Source organism: Scleropages formosus, chromosome 5, assembly GCF_900964775.1.
Source record: "Scleropages formosus chromosome 5, fSclFor1.1, whole genome shotgun sequence".
NCBI classification, from domain to species: domain Eukaryota; kingdom Metazoa; phylum Chordata; class Actinopteri; order Osteoglossiformes; family Osteoglossidae; genus Scleropages; species Scleropages formosus.
The window spans coordinates 27,950,095-27,974,125 of record NC_041810.1 but is presented as its reverse complement, the minus strand read 5'-3'; the positions used below and the strand labels follow the sequence as shown (position 1 = coordinate 27,974,125).

The window sequence follows — 24,031 nt, the reverse complement described above, 5'->3', positions numbered from 1 at the left end:
GTGGTGCATTAGTCAGTGGCTGAGTAAGAGTGACTATTTCGAGGTACTTGGACACCAGCAGCTTCCTCAGGAAATGTGCTTCCCCATGATGCTTTTGGAGACAAGCTGTCATTTTTAGGAGAAGCAAATGTACAGTCTGTGTTTCGTGAAATTCAATGGGCGAAAAAAATTCTGAATAATTTCCCAGGGATTTCAGAGTAAACATTTAATAGCTATTGAGTAATTGTTTTTACTGAGCTTTGCGTTAACCTTTGTATTTATTCTCGATTTACTCGCCCAAAGGGTGCACGATCAGTGCCCTTCAGCACCTTGGTCACAAGTTTAGCTATTTGACTGCAGAGCCTCGCAGCTTGTACCACGATATACCGATTTGTAGTTTTCCCCCGCACCTCAAAAGTTTCATTTCTCACAGAGCCAAACCCAAACTGATCCCACATGAATCTAGAGTAGAGGCTCCTGAGATATTTTACTCCTGCAGCAACCCTCCTGTGTCCCGCTCCTCCCTGGGAGATGCCAAAGCCCGTGGCTATCAATCGTCTATTCTTGGAGATCAGTCAGATCATCCCCCCCAGTGCCCCCAGGAGGGCAGCTGTTCCCCTACATTGAACTATTATCTTCACTGCAGACCATCACCCTCCATCCACCCTGCTCATGATGCCCCGAGGACTGGTAGGCTGGGTACCTACCAAGCCACACCCACCTGCTGCAACCAATGAGGTGGGTCCATGTAGGATTCTTCACATGTATCTACTAAGGAAAAAATTTTTTTCTTTTAGATATTGTTTTTTGTTTAGCTGAAATTTACTAGTTGGGCATCTTTTCCCCGTTTTTTTAGAGTGTGGTAATTAAAGGCTATAAAGCCGGTTTCCAACTGACTACGCCTCGTCGCTCCTGAGTTTGTGTGTCTCCTCCCGTCTGTCCCCACCGTGTTTGGAAGAGCCACGAGAGTCACTCCCAGCGCCGTGGCGTCTCAGCACGTCGAGTTTGATGAATCACATTTGGGGAAACGGTCGCACGTGATGCTGCTGCTCATTTAGAGTATACACACGAAAGGGGTTTTACAGCACGAGTCGGGCGGAGTGCATCTTGATGGAAGCGTTCCTACTGTCAAACAAACATCTGTCGAAACAGAGACACCAACCTGAAGTCTGCTGACTATTTCTCTAATGATCCCAACACTGATCCATGGATCCCAAAAGGGCTGTTTTCTTCACACTCTGGGGGGGTCCATGAGCTATGAAGACTCCACAGCACGTCCTATGCTGATCTCGGGTACAAAAATGCATTTCTGAAAAATGATATGTCAGCGTGGTTAGCCACTGCATTTGCAGGATGTTCGGCCTTGCAAAACATTTTGACCTTTTCTTCATAGAACAACACCCCAGACCATAACACTGAGCCCTTTATTTGTTTTTTTTTTTTTTTTTTTTTTTTACTGTTTCTGGCTGTAAAGCAATTTTTTTTTTACCCTTTTCTTACTAATTAAATTTCACATAAAATATGGAATCTGTATAGGAACAAAGATAAAACTAAAAACAAGCCCCATAGAATGCAAATAAAATTGTTTACAGATGTTCCCAGAGATGCAGCCCTGGAATGCAGTTATGCTGTGTGTGACTGCACATGCGACACGTGATCCACACATGAACATTTTCATAGCCAGGGAGCAGATAAATGAGAAACAGGGAGTCGGTTGGGGGCGCGGGGTGGGAGGGTCTGTGGGTTTCCATTATGTCCCTACACACAATTTTATAACTGGACAGAAAACATCACCTGGCTCCCAGCTGATAAGTCTTGCAATCACTGATATCCAAATGGTGAATGTTTCACATGTGTTTGGGACGCAAGGGTCCACAATCTAAATTGAACAGGAATTTGTGGGAACTTAATTTTGATTTTTGGTCATTTTAAATTAGTTTGTGGCACAAAATTATTAAAAATATTAAAATAAAAAGTATAGAATGGTAAGGGGGGCGCGTGGCGCAGTGGGTTTGTCCTGTGCCTGCCCTCTGGTGGGTGTGAGATTCGAGTCCCATTGGGGTGCCTTGCAATGGACTGGCGTCCTGTCCTGGGTGTGTCCCCTCCCCCTCCAGCCTTGCGCCCGGTGTTGCCAGGTTAGGCTCCGGCTCTCTGTGACTCTTCTCAGGACTAGCGGTTTCAGTCAATGCGTCTGTGTGTAGTATAGTATTTTCTAATCTATTACAACTATATCTCAGATTTTTTTCCTCACAAACTAAAGTGCATAAATTTAGGGATATCTGCATTATTAAGCTTTTAACATGTAGTTTAATAGTAAATGTGACTTTGGCGTTACAAGGTTTTCGGACCCTGATAAGAACGGCTTTTACACTTGATGGCACTGGTTTTATGTTGGTGATCAATGTGAACATGATCAGAACTGATCTGGGATGGTACTGTGAGCAGGGAATCAAAGTGTCACTGACGAATACATTGGGGTACAGTTTCTACGTTATGTGTGTGTTTGGGAGAGGTGTGTGCGTGTACACAAGGGAAAGAAGAAAAAACAGTCGGGGGTGTGAATGTTTGACCTGGTGAGTGATGCAGCGAGCAGCCAGGCCCAGTGTAAACTATCAGGGGCCTCTTCCCTTTTGCCCTTAAATGTAATGAGACCTTGCAGATAGAAAAGGACAAACACTTGAACCATCTGTGTTTGCTTTATAAGGCCGGAACCAGTGCTTGGCGCAGCAGTGTTCTAACCGTTCATGTGCGTGTACCAATTCACCTTCAAAACCGAAAACCAAACGCACACACACACACACAGGGTAACCTGTAGGTTGCTGGTTCTTGACCCATAAAGCACCCTGCTGTAGGACCTTTAAGAAAGCTGTTTAACCTGAACTGCTTCTGGAAAATATCCAGGTGCCAAAACATGTGTCACTTGCGATGAAGGGAACTGGTGACCTGCAGGCGAACAGCCTGTATGTATGTTGTATAAAAAGAGTGCAGCGGTTTATTGGGCTCAGACTCCCTGCAGCGCTGAGCAAAAGGTGAAAACATCTTGAAAATGTAATTTCAGTGGAAAACTACACAAGGAATCAATTCTGCAAGCACCCTTAACATCATTCCAAAAGGAGGGAAATTAAAAAAGGGCGGAGCCTCGGCTTCACAGCTCCAGAAGCACGTAACGTTGTTTGTACACCGGTAACAATGTGCCGATTCAGCCAAAGGAGGCGCCAGCCCTTGGGTGAGGACTGTCTGGTGGGTTTTACTTGGAAGTACTGCTAACCAGGCTTCAAGGCCTCACATGCTCAGCTCTGGTTCAACTAACCGCGGTACTAAAACTGACCATGAGGCCGACACCTCGCTTACATACACTACTGCACACACCACACCTAGACTTAAGAGCAGACCTGTTTACAAAAGAACGAACATGACTGAATCAAATATATGTAGACACTGAAACTGGGTGGTTTATGTCACTGCATCTCTCAGGATCATCCCTCGTCATTACTGTTTTATTCATTGTTGCAATTCACCAATACCGTAGGCAATCTCTCCTAATCCACAATAATGACGAGCAAAATAAGTTCAACCATGTTTTAATCAGCCATATTTAACAGACTGATTGTCACAAGAGTGGAGGACTTTGATTTCCAGTTCCAGATTTACCAGACTGCCATGATGCAATGTTGCCAACTTTCCCACTGCCCTCCGTAGTTTATGATATTCAGATGTATTATTTATTGACCATTATTTAGCTGACTCCTTCGTCTAAGGCAACTTAGTATGTTAGGGGTTACTGAGTTAGTTACACTGATTTATACATCTTGGTAATTTTTACTGTTTCAGTTAAGGGTAAGAATCTTGACAAAGGGTATTGTGGCAGGAGATGGGATTTCAGTGGCAATTCGGTCCATATCCCTCGATGCCTTCTTGGTGGTTCAAGGGTCCCTACAGACTGAAGCACTGCAATGTAATCATAACAAATCCTTTCTTTCATTTGCTGGTGTCTTTGCACCAACTGAAGGTCAGATCAACATAGGGGCTGTGTAAGGGCTTGAGTTGCACAGGGGCCCAGCTGCTGTCCCTTAGAGAGGTGTAGTCAGTTTGAATTTGTGGAAGAAACAACACTTAAACATTTGTCTGCCAGTGCACTGCAGCCCACCAAGGTTGAAATAACAGACCGAACCTGAGACAACCCAGACGAGTCACTCGGGTGTTTTGGAGACACTGCCCTGCTCCTGCTGATGCACCCTTGATATTGCTGTGTACTTTGCATTGAATCACCCGGCCGCACAGATTGGTAAATTACAGCAAGAAGTTTGGTGCACTCTGTGTCGCCTTTGGCAAAGGCCTTGGCTAAATAAAGACTAAAACTAACACTGACGTAATGATCACAGCCACTGTGTAGGAGCTATCTTCAGAAGACAACGGAGAGGGTAAAGAAAATAAGCCTTGAAAGAGTCCACACATTGATTCTTCAGTGCGACTTTCTCCTCACAATGACTCACAGTGTGTGATAAGGAAATATGAGGCGGTCCACAGAAAAAAAACAAATTAATAATGACAATCTGATCATATTTATAGCTAAATAGAAGTGATTGTTACAAGTAAACAAGGTTCTCACATGGCATGGTTTAATGGACCACTGTGATCTGCCAAAGAGATCCGTTTAACTGCCAGAAAGACTGCTTTGAATGTCTGGGGATCATAAACAGAAACTGGCCCTTGAGAAAAATGTGCTGGTGCATCATTTTGCTTTTCCTGAATGTGTTTACTCTTCCGTGCTGCATTTTGGAAGTGAAAAGTCACACACGACTTATGGAGGGAAATCTACTGGGAGCAGACCATGTATGGTAAAAAACAGACGCACTTATGTGGAATATAAGAGAAGGACAATCGCTGATTTGTGGGAAACCGAATTTCATCTATGAAATTATTAAATATGAGACTTTATGAGCCTGATTATGAGTTGTAAATAAGTGAGTCTGTGACAAGGGTTAGTTGTGTTTGGCCTAAGTATAGAAACGGATTTCCAGGCCCTTGAACTTGCATGTGGAGTAAGGTCATTAAAGGTTCCAAAGAGTCAGGACAATGTATTCCCAAGCATTAAAAACACCATTATGAGCATTTAAATACTGGTGTGCTCATCGCCTTGGAGACCAGACAGAAGCGGCCCCATTTCTACACACACACTTGGACTGAGACACACTCATTTCTCTTTTCTCCTCAATGGAAATTTGAGCGTCCACTTTGAATTGATGGGTTCTGCTAGGAAGCTGCAACCAGCGGAGGAGCCACGATGGGGTTTAATGACATGCACGCATGGGGGAGGGAAGTTGAGTGAAATGCAAGTGAGCGTGCATCTCCTGAACCCATCAATCTTCTCTAATGGCATACAGAGAAGGACGCCGAGACGGAGGTGTGGGCAGCGCTTGTGTCTCCGGACCGCACAGCCCTGCACGGGCCACCCTGAATACAACTGCTCTTCCCGTATGCTCCATGGCTCACCCTGGACATCCTGGCGATGCTCCTATTTAGTCACGAGTTGGTGGCAAGTCTTTTAAAAAATCTGCATGGCCCCATGAACGCCGAGATCAAACGTGCTGTGTTGACAGAAAGGTAGCACGCCTGAGTGTGTGTTTGCATTTGTGTGAGAGACTATGCATGATTCGCAACTCTTCTGCAGATCTTTGCAAGGAAATTATTCCTACAAGGACTGTAAACACTGAAGGTATGAGAATGCTGCCATAAACATATCAAAAATTGTGCAATATGTTTTTGAGTCGTGCTGGGGTGTGGAAGTCAGTGCGTGACGTTCTGACAGTAATGTGGATGCAGAGATAGGTGTGAATGTTTTGCACTTTGGGGGTTGAGGGACATGCGGTACAGCGTGGAACCAGCGAGGGGCAGCAGCCAAATGTCATCCCTAGTGTCTGTTACTCCTCTCCCACACAGCCGTCACGCAACAAATACACTGTGAGCCCCCAACACCCCCTCACTGTAACTGAATCCACAATGGAGTCCTTAAGCTAACTGAAGTGCTGGGGCCAATGCAAACATAAGCTGTGACTCTGATGGGGTGGGTTGTGTGTGTGGGGGGGGGGGGGAGGGGGGCGAAGTGATGGGAGGTGCCTGCGGTATGCTTAGCGATGCTGCCGTTTTACAGCATCCAGCCAAGTGTCACGTGCTAGGGTTCCAGGTAGTTTCCACGACGACACTTGGGGCGGTGCCCCCAGGCTTCTGTGGTGCCGAGCGAACAGGCGGGGTTGGGGTGGAGCGGTAGCATAGGGTGCTGGGTGGCACCACGTCAAGAAAGACATTTTTTAGGGAGCAGCTATAAAACGAGCCTTTGTGCCAAAAATAAATAAATAAATTAATTAAACTAAAAAATCTGTTTCCGTTGCCGAACCGACATTGCGCTTCTGGGCCAAACCGGCATTAGTGTATCTGGAAAGTACGAGTCAAGAGCCAGACGTAGAAGAGAGGCGGTTTTATAAATGAAATTAGACATAGCAGATGAGGGATCTTTCCAGAAGGCAGCCTTCTATGTTTCTCAAGCGTGTTCCTGGCTGCGTGACAGGGGCGTTGTCCCAGTCCCAGCTCCAACGGCAGCGCTGCCCCACTCTCCTGCCTCTCATCAAAAAAGTTCTCCTCGAAGCAGGGTTTATTTTTAACAGCTTAGTCACACAAGCGTTAAGAAACGCGGCCCAGAACATTCCGCAGTAGCCAAATGCTCACGGACGAGGGTACAAGGAAAGCAAACCGCTTGTCACATGTGCACAGCCCCTCTGGTCTGTGATGTAAACGGCCTCACACCACATGTGTTTGGTATTTAGAGCAGAAGGCAAAACAAATGTGGCTTACGGACTGAACAAGACAGCGATGGGAATTGTACTTGTAGCTGTTGTCACTGACGTCATGTGCAGTAGCTCATTACTGACCCACAGCACCGCACTGTACCCTAGTATTCATCAGGGAGTTATTTATGGCAATGCATACAGGGTAAAAAAAAGGGCAAGCGTCCATGGGAATGACCCTGGCGCTGACCTGGAAACAGCGAATGACCCTGGGGTCAATTCTGTCTGCTGCAGCAACGGTGGACGGCTAAGTCTATTTGAACCGGTGCCTCTGAACCATCTAAGAAGAGAAAGATTAGCTTCAGAATCAAAAAATCCAAGATCAATTAAAGCACAAGAGCTTATTTTAAAAGGAAATTTAGCATTTGCATTCTTGGATTAGCTATAAAGATTCTTATTTCTACACAGATGGTACTAAACAAAATGCACATAGTATGAGCAGCTGATGAATTTTTCATAAATACCAGTTGTGACCTAAAGGTTTTGTTTTCAAGATAAACATTTCCAGATGATTCTTTTTTTGTGGCCTTGTTTATTTTTGTGCGACTGTAGATGGAAAGAGTCATGAACATAGAGTGTTCAGCATCGCTTCCACGCCAGTAGTCTGTCCCACGCTATGTACAGCCCTCTGGAATTCATTACCGCGGTTCTCATGATGATATGAGGTGTCGTTGAGCCATATCATAAACAGGTGAGGTCAATAGCATTAAATAGACATTTCTGCTGCCATGATTAGCAAGGTCCTTCATTAATGTGGTCCAGGAGCATCATGTGTGATTAAGTCTGTGTATGTGTATACCATACTGAACAGGAGACTATTTTAGAGTGTATCTGGTCTGTGGCTGTAAGCAGTAATCAGTCTTGAACAAGGTAGGGTATTGCTCTAAACTGGGCCATGTGAGAGAAGCCACTTCTTTGAATTCTGTCAAGAGCACATGGACAAATAAGAGCAGGACTTGTAACAGTGTGAGAAGTACATGATGAATATTTCACAAACGCGAAGTGCATTTGTACAGCGTTGCTGATAACTCAATGCAGCTGGAAACTGTACGTGAAGCTAAATGCTAATTGTGCCAACAGAGTGTGCAGATGCATGAAGTACACACAGAACAGCTCTAGCTAGTTGTTCTCCACAGCATCACCGCGGAAGGATGTCACCCTCGAGAGGCCAAAATGTCAAACATAACATGAATCTGAAAGTCTGAGTGTTGCTTCCTTAGCAATCTCAAAATTCAGTCTGTATTTTAGACAATAACACCTCAGTCAGCTTGCCAGTGACCTCAAACCTTTAAATCTCGGTGGAAAATGAGCACAAGACGACACGGGAATGATTCTGATTTAGTGAAACAGTCATATGATTTGTCCAGTGGAGTACAATTTGATCTCTTGACATGAGAGCACCGATGACACACACAGAAAAAAAAAAAAACTGGATCGACTACACAGCGTTGCAGCAACAAGGCTACTTCCTGTTAATAATAACCAATGACTTCCTGTTATTATTAGCAGAGACTTCATTACTGCCCTCTTTATTTTGTCTTAAAACAAGGGTTCGCGCTAGCTACCACAGTACTTGGGAATCTGCAGGCTTCATACCGGTGAAGCTCCACCTCAGAGTTCTATAGGGGATCTCTAATCTATCACGGCTCGGTGGGTGGGATAGGTGTGCTGCATCTTAGGCAGAGGTCACGACTGAGACTCAAACAAGAGCCCCATTAAAAACATTTCAAACATATAGAGATGCAATGTGACCAGCTGGTGAACAGCTGCAGGGGTGTTAACCTTGCAAAACTGTGAATGTATCATAGAGTTGTACAGCTCATCTGGGTCTTGGAGGGAGTGTATGTGAAAGTGTGTGTATGTGTGTGGGCTGGAGAGAAGCAGGTGACTGCAGTGCAGTTTCTTCCTCTGGGTTACAACTTCACACCCTCCTTTCTGTGGCCACAGACTCACGGTGGAGATGAGAAAGAGAACCCATCATATAACATACATGCATCATCATCACCCCGCAGGCTGCTGATCTCCCTGTTGCTGCCCATGGCCTGTGATGCTCAATGAATAGTTTGGATTAGTTAAGTTCAAAAGAAACACTGGCAGAAGCTAGCTGTACCAGGTATGTGTCTCACCTCTTGCAATTGTGGATCTGCAGAACACTGGGTATTACAGAATCTCCCTCTGGCAACAGGGATGCAACAGGTACCATCGCATGAGCACTTGCGTGAAGGACTACCACGAATACATAGGACAAAAGCCTGAAGGTTAAACACAGTGAATAATGCACAAAACCATCGCCGTGACAACAGTGGACCATTTTCCATAGTTCAATAGCAGTGTCCAGTTTGGGATTTAAAGGGGATTATCTAATCACTGCGATGCCATCATTGTCATGGCTGAGGAGAATTAAATGATTAAGTTCTTCAGAAAGGACCAGCTGTGCCATTTTACAAGCAGAGCCATTAAATTGTGTAACCAATCCATAACTTCTTCCAGTGGCTCAACTCAGCATTCCTTCAGAAAATCTGATGATGTCCAGCAAACACTCCAGGAAGGTAGACTTATCACACTGAAGCTCCAGTCTATATGAGGCAGGTCTCACCCTGGTGTGACCAGACACCGCGGTGTCTCTCCTGTAGTTATTTAAAACCTTGGCAATCTGTGAATGACAGCATGCCGGCGACCACAGACTGAGGAATCCGTGTGAACAATCCCACCAACCCAGTCTCCACGACAAGGACCCCACTCTGTGGTAGAGCTATATTTACCCACAGCATCTATTCGAGTCTGTCAGCTGCCAGAGCTTCAGAGACTCTCATCCGTCTGGTAATGTCCAACTCACGTCTGATGAAGCGCTTGCGAATCCAGACCTGATTGAAACTCCCAACGGACAAAAGCTGGCTTTGACACGAGTCGAAGTCGTCTAAGAGCTCCAGATCCTTGTGGAATATGGGCTGCCTCTTCCCTCCCCTGTGAGTTCAAACCATTGTCCATGAACGACTGAAGTGGCATTCACACGCACACAGGGGAGGATCTGGGGTCGGAAAGCGGTTTTAAAACAGAACCAGTTGTGATCAGGCCCAGCAGGCCTCTTTCTTGAGTTTACCCCTAGGCTAGCGCAGCGCCGCTATGACTCCTGCTGTGCTCCTTGTTTCAAAAACCACGTTTGTCATGATCACAGTGGAACCCTTAGATCATAACCGCTGATCAAATAGATGGTTATCTAGTTGCATTAATGTTCAGCCTCCGTTTGCAATTGCCTTTGACGTTGAAAATGCTTTTGCGGTGGGCCCTTGTTAGCGTCTAGCTAGGTCCCAGAACAAAAAGTCCTTTTTTATTCAGCATGACTTTGATTATTATGTTATATAACATAAATAACTTTCTACTTAGTTGACTTTTTTCAGATTTTTCTGTGTAATTTGTATTTAGTTGTATTTACGGCTAATATGCTTATTCGACTAATTTAGGTAATGTGTTAATAGTCAACTAACGTACACCCTTAATACGTTTTAGCTAAAATGGAATACAACCACATGTACGACTAAAGCACATGTTAGCAAATGGAGGAGTCTGCTGCTCGTTCTGTAGACATGAGGCTCACGGAAAGGCCCGGAACGTTAACTCTTCCTTTTCCCAGGCATTCCAGATGTGATGGTGCAATGTCCGTGCTGGGGAGAGAGGAGGCGCGGACGCCTCGCTCTCCTGTTGTTTTTGGAGAGATGAGCGCAGTAACCTCGTTGATGGTCTATGTTTGCGGAGGGCGAAATGGTTTTCTGGGTGTCTGACGATTCCTCTGATTCGGCAACCAGACAGCCCCCCCCCCCCAGCCACCACCGCCCCACCGCCCCACCCTGGTTCCACTGCGAAGCTGCAGCGAGTGCTTGCAATACCTCATATTGTATGGGTTATGAACCCAGCACGGAATATCCAACATGGAACACTGAACACGAACTACTGCAGACGGAGACAATAAAAAACCAAACAGGATCGCTCCACCAACCAGGACCACTCTGTGCTAGCTCGGTTTTTTCCTGCCATGTTATATTTATGACGTCTACATGAAAGTCTTTTCTGGCACTGGCGGGGTTTGCTCACGAGCCATCACTGTGCATTTCTTCCAGAAAATGTGAACACTACTTTTTTTATTAGCTTCTCAGAATTTGGTCTTCCTACCTCTCAGACAGCACTCTGGCATCAAAAGACGGTTAATCAATTGTAATTATTCACACAGCCAAACTGGTGTCCACAGGGCTTTTTGAACAGTCTAGTCACAGAATATGAAGAGGATTGACTGAAACACGTTTTCTCCCTTTTTGTTTTGAGTTTTATAATTCAGTTTCTCTAGGAAACTGAAGAAATTCTGTGATTAAATACATGAAATGCAAAAAAGAATAATGAAGCAATGTACAGTACCACGTTTTTTAAAATTATGCCTGCTATGATAACGATCAAACCCACTGTCCACCTTTTTCCCCTCTATGTACAGAAGACAAGTTATGTCTATATTAGGAGGTGCAGCACAACAGGCTTTTGATTCCAGTTTGTAATTTTAACAGAGCCAGACTCCAGATGTGACTCAGAGAGCCCAAACCCTGGCTGAGCACTTTTCATAAATCAGTCATGAGTCAGCAACCATAAGCTGTCATTTATCAACTCTCGTTTTTCTATTTTGGTGTCATAAGGCACACCGCATTTTCAAACGGGAAATATGTTCAACTTTTCATTGCAAAGTCCTGTTTCATTAAAAGTGTTTTGTTAGAAAATGTGATCCGTTGCATACGAAAGCTTCAGAAATGGGTTTTTCAGAAGCATATTATTAAATCTGTGTTTGTACTTCCACAAATGTTTATGTGACATGTTGCTTGTTGCCATGGGCAACAGCTCCGGCTTACAGACTCAGCTGAACCACAGCAACAAAAACCACTATCAGGACCAGTGTCACAGCTACTGTGCTGCTCCCATCTCTACTGAAGCAACCACTGCGAATAAGACCAGACAGAAAGACACAAAACCACAAAGGTTTGTGGAGTAGATATGGGCGTAACCAAGACCGGAACACAATGCCATCTCCTCTGGACCATCTACTTGAGCCCCATAGACCCAAAGTGTCTGGGTCTCTACTACCTCCAAGCACTTTTCTTTGGCTCTTCCAGCTGGAGACCCTTTGGCTCACGCCCCAGGCCAGTGACATGATCAAATGAGTCTGGGGTACATTCCCAGGGAGATGGTTCTCAAACCATTATGGTTTCATTCCTGTGGTTGTTTGGAACAGTCATTGCTGTGCAAGGCAGAGAAAAGAAAACAGATCAGCAACGAGCAGATGCTGCTGTGGGCATTGCTGGCACTGTGATATTTTGTCTTTAAATTCTACTTGCGGGACCAACAAATGAGGGAGCAACTACTCATGACTTCAAAGTGCTGTGTGAGGTCCTCAATTTTGCCGATTGAAAGCGTCTCACCAATGAAGTAAGGTCAATTTTTGCTTTAGCCTGTGGACTGGAAGCTCTCAAGAGGTTGGACAGAGGTGTCTGGGAAGAGAGGAATTGACAGCAGTGTCATTGCAGTTCCAGCTACCTCCCCATTTGCTTTTGGACCCCTTTCAAGCATAAGGACACAAGGTGAGGACAGAAGATTAAGGCACTTCAAGATTCTCTTCCAAGAATCAACATCAACTCAATGGCACTTAACATCGAGAAGATCTTGCTACTCAGTGGAGGACAAGGAACTGTCACCAGTAGGACGAGGAACTGAGCCATCAAAGCCAGTGGTGCTGTGAATGGCCGAGCAACCGGAGAAGCTCATTTGACTAGTTCTGCTTTCAAAGAAGGAAATGGACCTGTGAGGAGCCCCTTCGAGTGAGTGGACTCAGAGCACAGAGGCCATCATGGAAAAGAAGGGCTGAATGATTGCAGGCAGCCCTGGTTGCTGCCTTGATTCTAATGGTATTGGGACACTGAAAGAGCTTTGGTTAATGAAACACAGCTGTGTCTCCCAGGGCAGACTGTAAATCTACCTCCGAAACAGAGTGCATGGTCTCCCACCTTCCCCTCTGGCTTCAGCCATCCAACTGATCCATAAATAAAGTAGAATTTCTATAGAATGTGTTCTCTCCCCGTCTGAGAAACAGGCAAGCTTTACAGAGAATTCCTGTGCTCATCACTGCTGTCTGCATCCCTGTTCATGATTTTCTGTCTTCTTGTGCGGTACAAAATATCAGCATTGCTTGTGGTCAACAGAGCAGGGCTGGTCTGAAGTAACAGTCAGTGCAGAGGCAGCTCCGATCAGTAGGGGGCTCCACCGGGATGAACCACAAAAAGCACGATGACCATCTTGATCTGAACTTTGAAGAGTTACTCATTGTATTATTTGCACCTTTATCAGCTCCAGTGTCGTAAAGATTGAAAAATCATCACACAAACAACTGCAGCATGTATACTGGATTAGAGCAAACAATAACCATAATTAGAAGGGAGAAGCAATAGTTGAGTAAGGAGAAGTGGGGGGGAATGACCTCATCCATCTTCCCAAGCTAAAAGTATGTTTGTTAATCTTGAATGCAAACAGAACGAGCAGTTTCGGGTGAAGACAGAGGAATATTTTGACAGCTCAGAAGCAGACAGGTCCTGCCACAGCCACTTCCGGAAGGCTCTGACAGAAGCGGTGGTTGTTTATGGTGCTGCCATGACAACGCAGGGCCCTGCATTGCAAGCTGAGCTCCAAATATGTCTCGTGATGCTACTTTTTCCATGATGGTGAGAAAATGTGATGTCTTTCTGGTGCAATGACATTACTCTCAGCTGGGGGAGGGTCAGTGACCCTCACACCACCACACTTATGGGGACTATCACATTACCCTAACCTCAGATTGTCCACATACAGCTGTTTTTACTTTGATTCCATAATACAGTCACCTTACAAAGCATTTTGGAAGCCTGACAATCTGCAGAACCTAATAGTTTGCATCCTTGGAGAGTGAACCATTCCAAGTGAGCAGAAGATCAGTTATACAGATCTAGTCTTCAGCTCTTTCCAGAAAGGCCTGGGTGCCCCTCAGTGGTTTAATCATGTGTCCACCCCAGTCCAGGATCAATTGCCACGCCTTGTCAAACACTCAAGAAACGTTAAACCCTGATCATGGTCTACAGCTGATGGAATTATGAGCATATTTATAACTATGTGATAAATCCTCATCTCAGATACATAAAACTTCTTCAGACCCGATGTTGTCACGGCAGCGGCACAAAGAACTCGTGAGGACAAAGCGGGTGCATCTAACTTCACATGTTGACTTTTGTTGTTGATGGACGACAAATTTTTAAAATGTCCAAAACGATTGTTACTGGTATACTCTATGTACCATGGACCTGTGGCAAGCTCTGCACGAGATCAAGTGTGTGGTCACTTGTGGCTGACAATTGAGAAACCAAACAAGATTCCTGAAGGAATTAAAATCAGGCGTAACTTTATTTCAACACTGCTCACCCTGCGTCTACAGCTGCTGCTGTAGCTAATTTTGAAAATATGAATTTTATGATCAATTTTCATATTGTGGTTAAATTCTGTGTATGCTTGTTTCATAAGCAGCACAAGCAATAAATCACGTTGCGGGAAATCAGTACTGCAGTTCGAGAAGGTTAATTAACATTGTCGGGTTTTTTTCTATGGAGTGGAGGGTAGAAGGTCTGCATGATGTGGAGATCCTGGTGAGCAGGCATATTCCAGGTTTTCAAATTTCATTTACAGTACTTTATGCTCACTCCGAGTCCTGGATTAGACAATCAGCTTTGGTCGCATACCACAGAAATAACCTGGAGATCTGACCGTCACTGTGGACGCTGCTCTCGTGACTGCGGATTCGATCGGAAGCCTTTGGAAAAGGAAACCTGGAAAAACTCCCATTTTTGGTGACTGCATGGGTGCCGCTTTCCGGGGGCTTCACGCGCTTTCCAAAACTCTGCTTCTGATCTCCCTCTGTTTCCAGGACAAAAAATCACAGTGGCTGTTCCCCTCTCCGCCCTCCCGGTCTCGCTGTGCCAAAGAAACCCCCACGCGGGCCGGATCTCCCGGAGTGGACCGCAGCCGGAGGACACTGCGGCGCTCTGTGCACCACCCCCGCCCTCCGCTCAAGCCCCTTCCTGCTTGCGGTGGCCAAGCCGCCAGCCCCCCCCATTGCAGTGAATGAGCCTTTCATGGCTCACTGTGGAGTTCCTCACACATGGGCTGTTCTCGAACCCCAAAATGCACCCCCACCGGTGCATGCCCCCAATACCATCTCCCCCTTCCGACCAGGTCCACCTGTCACCTGAGGTCACAGTGCACAACTCAGGTTGTCTCCGGGCAATGTGACCCAGCTGTCGGAGCGATCCCGACCACCAGAAGGTCTGGAATCCCCATGGAGAAGAGTGCTCCAGTAGTGGTACGACTCATCTTAAAGACAACCAACCAGTACGGTCCGCTGGAGTACACACTCCCGAGATGGACACACTCACATTCCTCCCCCCATAATAAAAAATAGATAGAGGAATGCCCCCGGACAGGGGCACACTAATAGCTCTCACCCCATCGAGCTATTCCAGGCTACTTACCTCCATCGCCAGGGTGGGGCAGAAGGAGTAGGGGCAAGAAGACACACGCGAGTAGAGGCAGGGTTCTCATGCTGGCCACTTTAGTCCAGTCCTCAGTCCCCATTCAAACGACTGCCTTCCAGTTGGGATCTGGGAGCCGCTGCAGCTGGTTTTCATGAAAGGGGGCTGGAGGAGGGAAGCGGGAGTGGTCGCCCCACCCCCCACGCCCCTCAGTCCTCCCCTCTTACACTCACAGCAGCGAGACTCCCTCCGAGGGGAAGTTAAAATAAAAAAAAATCCAAGCGCTAACAGGCTTCTTCATCTACGTCTCTCAAATTACAGTCCCAGACAGTTTTAACGTCGCGCGTCTCTCTCTGTTCCCCCTGCAGTCGGAGCGCCGGCCTCTTAGAGGGCTGAAATTAAATGTGGAATAAACGTGACACCCCTCTTTCACGATGGTGTCACATTTAAGGCAATTTTCATAATGCTTGCTCTCGGATCGTTTCCAGACCGATCACTGTATGTCACCTTTTGGTGAAAGTTAGGTACAGACCTGTTGGCCACAGCGAAATTTCTACATGTATTTATGTTACATCTACTCATTTAGCGTTGCTTTTCACCAAACCAATTTACAATTATTTATCCATTTATACCCCAGGGTGCCATTTTTAGCGTAAGGGTGCTATAGCTAGAGGTGGGATTCAAACCTGCAACTTTTCGAATCAAAAGGCAGAAGCTGGTACCACTCCACTACCAAAATGCAATTATGTTTGCTTGTTACATTTTAAGAGCAATTTACACCGTTAAGGTACAATGGTTTACCCATTTAGAGAGCTGGGAAATTTTTACAATATCAGTTCAGGGAAAGTACCTTGATCAGCTGAACTACAGCAGGAGGTAGGGTTCGAATCCAAGTCCTTCAAGAGGAAGACTGCAGTTCTAACTGCTATGCTACCTGTTGCCCTCTTTTGTATTGCAAAATGCATGCTGCTCAAAGCTGAACATAACATTTTTAAACTGAATTGGCACCACAGATAAAACCTTCTGTAACACAACGAACTTATAACTGTAAAATGAGGAACGACCTTCCCTCCCAGGGTTTCATAAGAAACTTGGCTGTTTATTTTTATTAATAGGCTTTGAGAACTGATTTAAAGTAGGGGGAAGAGAAGATTTCACAAAATGACACGGCCTTGTCGTACTGGAAAGAAGCTTTAAATAAATAGGCGTGAAATGGGACAAAACATAGGAAATTCTACAGTGAAACCACAAGTATGAGTAACACAGATTTGTGTATCCTTTGGTGATGGACATTGATTTGTGGACCAAGTTTTAATGGCTACAATGTAGATTTGGGATTTGTGTTAAAAGGTTCAGCAAATGCCTAGAAGATACTTGTAACCTGAAGATTATTGGTTCCAGTCCAGGGGGACCCTGCTTAATCAATGGTAGCTGCATCCTGCTTTCAGATATTGGAATCACAGCTGATCTAGTCCAGCATTACATTTATTCATGTAGCTCAAGGGTTTTCAAATAGGGGTCCGTGAAAAACTTGACAGAAAAAATATTTTACAATGAGATTATTTACGTAATTTATTTTTTAACCTAAAGATGTTAACCAAATCTACGTATAATTTTGTAATTTAGAAGAGTGGTTCCTTGCAGCGTGTTTATCCCAAAATGCTTTGTGTTCTTTACGTTTTGCAGTTTTGTGCACATGGCGCGTGCTAAGAAGCCGCACACGACTGGCGAAGCATTTTTATTACCAGTTACTAAAAAGGCTGTCAGGGAATTATTTGGAGAGGAAGCGGCATGAAAAGTAGATTGTGTACTTTTGTTGGACAATAACACAGCGAGCAGACGCATAGGTGACATGGCCAATGATGTTGCTTTGCAGCTTTTACAAGTGCAAGCGAGTGAATATTTTAATATATTTAAATATTCAGTATTTTAAAATTGAATATTGCAGTTGGATCAAAGTACTGATGTTGCAAATCAAGAACAGCTGATGGTCCATATTCGTTTTTTCAGTAAGGACAAATTTATAGAGGAGCTTTTTTTGTAGACCCCTTGAAGGCAGAATCACAGGGCAGGACATATGTAATACACACACACACATTTTCTGAACCGCTTGTCCCATACGGGGTCGCGGGGAACCGGAGCCTACCCGGCAACACAGGGCGTAGGGCCAGAGGGGGAGGGGACACACCCAGGACGGGATGCCAGTCCGTCGCAAGGCACCCCAAGCAGGACTCGAACCCCAGACCCACCGGAGAGCAGGACCCGATCCAACCCACTGCGCCACCGCGCCCCCCTGACATATGTAATATGATGGATGAATTCATGACGGTGAATTCAATAGACTGGTCTCGGTGTGTTGGAGTGTACGGTACTGACAGTGTTGCCGTTATGACCTTATGGTAAGCGCAGCGGTGTTGCGGCTCTGATTAAAGAGAAAGCCCCCAACGCTGTTGCCACACACTGTATGCTTCACCATGAGGCTCTTGTGGGCAAACACACTGATGATGATTTGCGTCACGTGCTGAGGGATGTAGTTAAAACTGAACTCTATAAAATCACACCCCTTGAGACACAGACTATTGGGTTTACTCTGCAAAGAAATGGGTGCTGATTCGAGGGCTCGCTGCTCCACTCAGAGGAACGCTGGCTTTCCCGGGGGGGGTGCTGTGTTAAGTTGTGTGTATGCGCTGTGTAAAGAGCTCAGAGAGTTTCTCTCGTGAAAAGTCAGAGCTTGCCAGCTGTTTTGAAGATGACTCATAGACACTGAAGTTGTCACACATGGCAGATTTTTTCCAGCATCTCAATGTCCTCAATGAGAGCATGCAAGGGCACAGTGTTCAAATAGCCAATGCACAAGATAAGGTGGGCACATTCACGCAAAAATTATCTCTGCATGTGGGAAAGCAAACTGAAAGCAGGAGTCACAGAAATGCTTCCTCTCTATAACCAGGAGTGCATATCCTGCACTGCTGACAACATCACGCCCATAATCCAGTCTCACCTGTCACATCTTCAGGGCTATTTTAAACAATATGTCCCTGATTTAGGGGGCGCGGTGGGTTGGACCACAGTCCTGCTCTCCGGTGGGTCTGGGGTTCAAGTCCCGCTTGGGGTACTTTGCGACGGATTGGCGTCCTGTCCTGGGTGTGTCCCCTCCCCCTCCAGCCTTACGCCCTGTGTTACTGGGTAGGCTCCGGTTCCCCGTGACCCCGTGTGGGATGAGCGGTTCTGAAAATATGTGTGTGTGTGTGTGTGTCCCTGATTTGAACAACACCCACCTGGACTTTGTTAGAAATCCTTTTGCATCACAGGTTGGCACTCTGGATCTGGATCTAGCCGCCCAAGAGCAACTGACTGATTTGACAAATGAGGGGGAGATGAAAACAAAGTTCCCCGGCCTTCCTCTGTCAGAGGTTTGGATGTCTGTGAGAAAGGACTACTCTGTTTTGTCTGAGAAGGCAATGAAGTATCTTTTACCTTTTGCCACAACCTACTTGTGCGAAGCTGGATTTTCAGCACTGAAAGCTCCTCTGGAGGTCCAAAGTGACATGCGCCTGCATGACTCTCACTAAAATGAAACCACACTTTGACAAACTGTGTCCAATCCACCAAGCTCATCTGTCCCATTACGACTTGTTGAATCAGTGAATGTGGTGTTTGGTTTGATTCACGTTTTGTAATGCAAATGCTGCCCTTCAGGTTTAACTTTTCATCTACCAGTGCCTTTATACTGTGAAAAAGGTACCCTGTTCAGTTAATGTAAAAATTTTCCAATTTTTCATAAATATAAAAGACTACAGAAGCTACAGAAAATTGTTAATTGTGAGATTTTCGGCTATAGTGTTGCCTAATAATAAAAGAAAATTGCTACCGAAACTGCATTTTAGATGTACATTTATTATAATATGAATTGCAATATGTCTACGTTATATAAAAGTCTTTACAGATCAAAATATATAGTTGCCTTTGTACTTTAGACAAGGGGGTCCCCTGCATGGAATCCTCATATTTGGGTGTCCTTAGGATTAAAAATCCTGCTGCTTTCTTCCAAAGTAACTTACAATGTTAAGGTTGCAATTATTTACCCATCTACACAGCAGGAGCCTGAGTAATACCTCTCTCAAGAGTACTACAGCCAGAGGTGGGTTTGAACCTGCAACCTTTGGATCCAAAGGTAGCAGCTGTAAGCACTAGGGTACCAGCTACATAAGGATCTACCTGCAGTGATTCCCACAGATGATGTAATGTAGGTCTGTAGAGCTGTTAAGAGATCTAGACAGAGGTTTATCTGAAAGAGACTGTTTCAAGCCCTTCTTGAATACTGGGAAAGATTCTGCAGCTCTGAGGGACAGAAGGAGCTCATTACACTGCATGGGAGACAAAACCAAGAACCTCCAGACTTTGGATTTTGGATCTCTTGTGTGTAGGACCACAAGGTGACCAGAGGTTGAGGTGCCCAGCGCTCTTGCTGTTGGGTAGGTATCAGGGTTCGGATCCTTTGACTATCTTCTAGATCATAGCCAGAATACTGAACTTGATACCAACAGCTATAAGAAGCCAATGGAGGGGAGACACATGGGAACTCATTGGCAGGTCCAATATGACTCGTACCACCATGCCAGTACTGACTGTTAGCATTGGTTGCTAGCGCTGACCATGCTTCTGCAGCACCAACATCTTGCAGAGCTCACGTCTCTTTCCACAGCCATCTGCTTTCTTGTTCTGGCAGCTGCAGACTGCAGCGCATTGTAGCGTACCTTGGGGACGGCGCAGCTCTGATGTGTGTCCCCTTAACCGCTTTCTCCGCTACTGTGAAACGATAGCACAACACAACTGCCAGGTTTTAAATAAGCTGTGTACATTGTAGCATAAACATTTGTCAAGAACAAACTCTCTGGGTAAAAAGTGAGTAATTTGCCCAAACCAGTTCCACTGTGAACTACGGAGAGTTGAGCTGCGCGGCGCGTCTGCAGCCGAAACACTCCCAGTGTGCTTTTCCAAAACTTGCCTTTTCAGATTAATAGCAGTTAGCGGGGAGGATATCAGATCCAACAAAAGGAACTGTGTGAGATGAGGACGCAGTACATGAGCTTTACACTTAACAGAGGCTGTTCAACAACACAAACGAAGGGCAACATGTGACCACTGTACACAAGGTTGCCCCCAACCATCATTTGACACCGTCATGCATCAACCTGCCTGAAAATGTGGCAAAAATGAATTAGGAGCTGAGGATGAAGTGGAACGCTCTTTTTTTTTTGGAGCTATTAAATTACTTGCACCGCTTGTTTTGGGGCAGCTGTTAGCATGATGGTTAGAGCTGCTGCCTTTGGACTCAAAAGTTGCAAGCTTGAATCCCCCCTTGAATTGTAGTACCCCGGAGCAAGGTACTTACCCTGAATTGCTCCAGTAAAATTACCTGGCTGAGCACATTATTCTAGGTGTCTTAACAGGATACGGTGCTTTGGAGAAAAGCATCAGCTAAATGCGTGACTATAAATGCTCCACAATTTCAGAGTGTGATCATTAGCACAACGAGGCCCAGCTCCTAGCGTTAGCTGCCTGTGGTCCGCACCGCTTTCCCGGAGAACTTCTCGAATCCACTCTCTTTCCACTGCTAATAAGCAGGAACACCTTGTTTTTTTGCTCTCTACCACCGCTGCCGCCGCCACTCTTGGACAGCTCCTGCGCAGACGTACGGAAAGCTCTGGAAATGACTAACCGCAGCCCGTGCCCTCCTCACTGTTGCCTTTTCATCGTCAGCACTTCAGCTGACTTCGGACTAAGGACGTTAAAATCGCGTTATTTATTCTGCGCTGAGAACAAGCGACTGGGTAAAAATGACACCACCGCAGAACAAAGGTGCCAGTGTGTAACAGACTTCATTCCGCCTATAAGGGTCAGTTTGCGTTGGGTGGAAAGTGTGAAGTGGAAAAAAAATGTTAATGCTGTTCGAACTTTGTGTGGAAATTTAGCGTGTGGCTCTGCCTCCTGCCGCCGGCACCCGCAGAAGAGAGAGCGTGAGGAGACATAACAGATGGAAACGGCCGTCCAAACGTGCGGGAAGCAGAAGGTCACGGGGACTGCGGTTTTATGTCATCGACAGACTCTTTCCGCCAGTAAAAACGGGCCTGAATTCCACTTCATATTTCAACTAATCCTTGCTGTTTAAATCTTTGCCTACGAATAACATTTAACATGAGAAGCTGCTGCGTATCTGCGGCGTTTATTGCAGCCGCTTTGCTGTGGATGTATAATTTTAGCTCAGATTACAGGACAAAGAAATCAGGCACCAGGGACCTAGAGTCTGCAATAAGTGAGGTCTGTAAAGTTCAAAAAGAAGTTGGTAAATACTTGCAGATGGCTGGGTGCTTCCCTCGGGAGAAGATGCATTGTTACGCCGCCCTTTTATCGCTTGTCTTTCGGAAACGGGAACGAGCCCTCCGACAGTCATTAGGAGCACCGGGTGTCGCCGGAGCGCCCGGTTTCCAGCCGTTCCAAAAACGGCAGACCCGGTGCTTGCTATAATAAATGTAAAATGAACGGATCAGCTGCTGACACGAGCTCTGAGGAAAATAAAAATAGTTTGGGAAAGGATGGCGGGAGTAAAAAGTTGCGCGCAGATGCTTCTTTTTTCACGAGTATCTTAAGCCTTTCGGTTTTTTCCGCTCTGAAAAGGAGCCGAGCATCTTGAGGTACTTCAGCCAAAACTCCAGTGTAGCGGCTATCATTTCCTACTTAATTTGCTATTAAGTGTCCTCGCTCGCCGAAGTGCTTCACTTTAGGCACTTGAGCACATCTTTCATCGTTTCTGAGGTGTCCCGACGTCGGCCTCTTTATCGTGTTCTGGCGATGAATAAAAATGCGCACATTTCCGCTGGGATCAGTCACTGTAGTTCATGTGTAACAAGGTGACGTTCGGTATGAAGTACTCCGTTCCAGCTCTCTTCTTTAAAAAAAAAAAAATTAAAAAAAATTATGAAGCGCACCAGGCCAAAGCAACGCTTTTTTTTTTTTTGTTTTAATAACAATGCTGTTTCATTTTTGGTGCCTATGTATGCACGTTTGGAAGCTTTTTATATTTATTAATAGGAATTATTTTAATTTGCTAATTATTTTAAAACAAATTTTTAAATTAATTTTATGAACAGCACTGGGTCACAGAAAAACAGAGACAGCACATCAAGGTGTTTCAAAAATGTACACCTTTTTGAAACCAGCAGAAGGTTACCATATTTCACAGGTATGATCATATAACACCACCTAAGCAGTTCCTGAGGGTTTCCAGATTCTCCAGAATTCCTTTAAACTGTCATGTGGATGAAATATTAATGTTTCTAACCACTTCAGTTACCCAATAATTTGCATAGTGAAGTTCTGGTGAAGGCCTAAACAGAAAAATACATTTCTTTGTCAGGTATGTAAAGAATAATCAATAATCAGAGTAACCATTTCATAACTTCATCACAAAAGGAGTTTGCGCAGTGGTTTAACAATAAAACACACACACACCCAGTTTGAAACCGCTTGTCCCAAGCGGAGTCATGGCAAGCCAGAGCCTAACCCAGCAAAACCGGGTGTAAAGCTGGACGGACACACACACACACAAACACACACACACACACACACACACACACACACACACACACACACACACACCCAGGACGGGGACACCAGTCCATCACAAGGCACCCCAAGCAGGACTCAAACCCCAGAGCCACCAGAGAGCAGGCACAGGCCAAACTTGCTGCGCCACCATGCCCCCACAACAAGAAAACAGTGGGACACAAATCACACCTTTCATATTTATTAAATTTTTAAATTTATTCATTCATTCAGCTGACACTTTCCTCCAAAGAAACTTACAATTATTTACCAATTTATACAGTTGGGTTATTTTGCTGGAGCAATTTAGGGCAGGTACCTTGTTCAAGGGCATTACAGTTGGAGGTGGGATTCAAACCAGCAACTGTTGGGTCCAAGGGAAATAGCTGTGAGTAGTTGAATGAACCACAGTCCAGTACTTTAGGTTTTTACTGATTGTGGTTGGACGCAAATAAAAACGGAAGCAGAATTATGAGTTTGCTTTCGATATGCCACTGTGTGTATCCGACGCTGTCAATGCCTCAGATTCAGCACCTCTGGTTTGTTTTCTGCAGATGCACCAGAGTTCTTGGGTACCGTAGTTACTACTCCAGCGGGAATAATAATGAACAGTTTGTGGCGCGATGCAAACGCGCACTCCCCCCTCAGGAATAACAAGCTTAATTGAAGGCGAACAGGAGCGCTCCTGCGCACCACATCTCTTCCGCCTCCTGATAAAAGTGAAGCACCCAGAGAGCATTTGGGGCCCGAGTGTTTTTTCACCCTGCTGTGGGACGAATGAATGACAAATGGTTGGATTTGCTACCGTTTCGGCATCCAGGCTGGAGACAGGGTTTGTTTGTTGCTTCTCCGGCATCACCCAAATCACAAAGTGAACAGCCTGGGAGGGGGGTGGGGGAATGCAGAAGACGCTGCACTGACACCCTTTAAAGATACAACAAGCTCACAGTGGTAAACTGGAGCAACGCAGATGGGAACATGGAGATGTGTTTGTGGGGCTTTTTTTCTCGTTTGTCTACATGTGCC

The 24,031-nt window shown here is 45.4% G+C and overlaps 1 protein-coding gene across 1 annotated transcript in view; it reads right to left on the bottom strand.

The window, feature by feature from the left end:
- Positions 1 to 15,526, bottom strand: part of cspg4 (chondroitin sulfate proteoglycan 4) — a 42,098-nt gene extending 26,572 nt beyond the window's left edge. The window contains exon 1 of the mRNA XM_018765696.2: positions 15,401 to 15,526. Coding sequence (XP_018621212.2) covers positions 15,401 to 15,503 — 103 coding nt within the window. The 5' untranslated portion in view covers positions 15,504 to 15,526. The remainder of the gene's footprint in view (positions 1 to 15,400) is intronic.
- Positions 15,527 to 24,031: the final 8,505 nt, after the last annotated feature.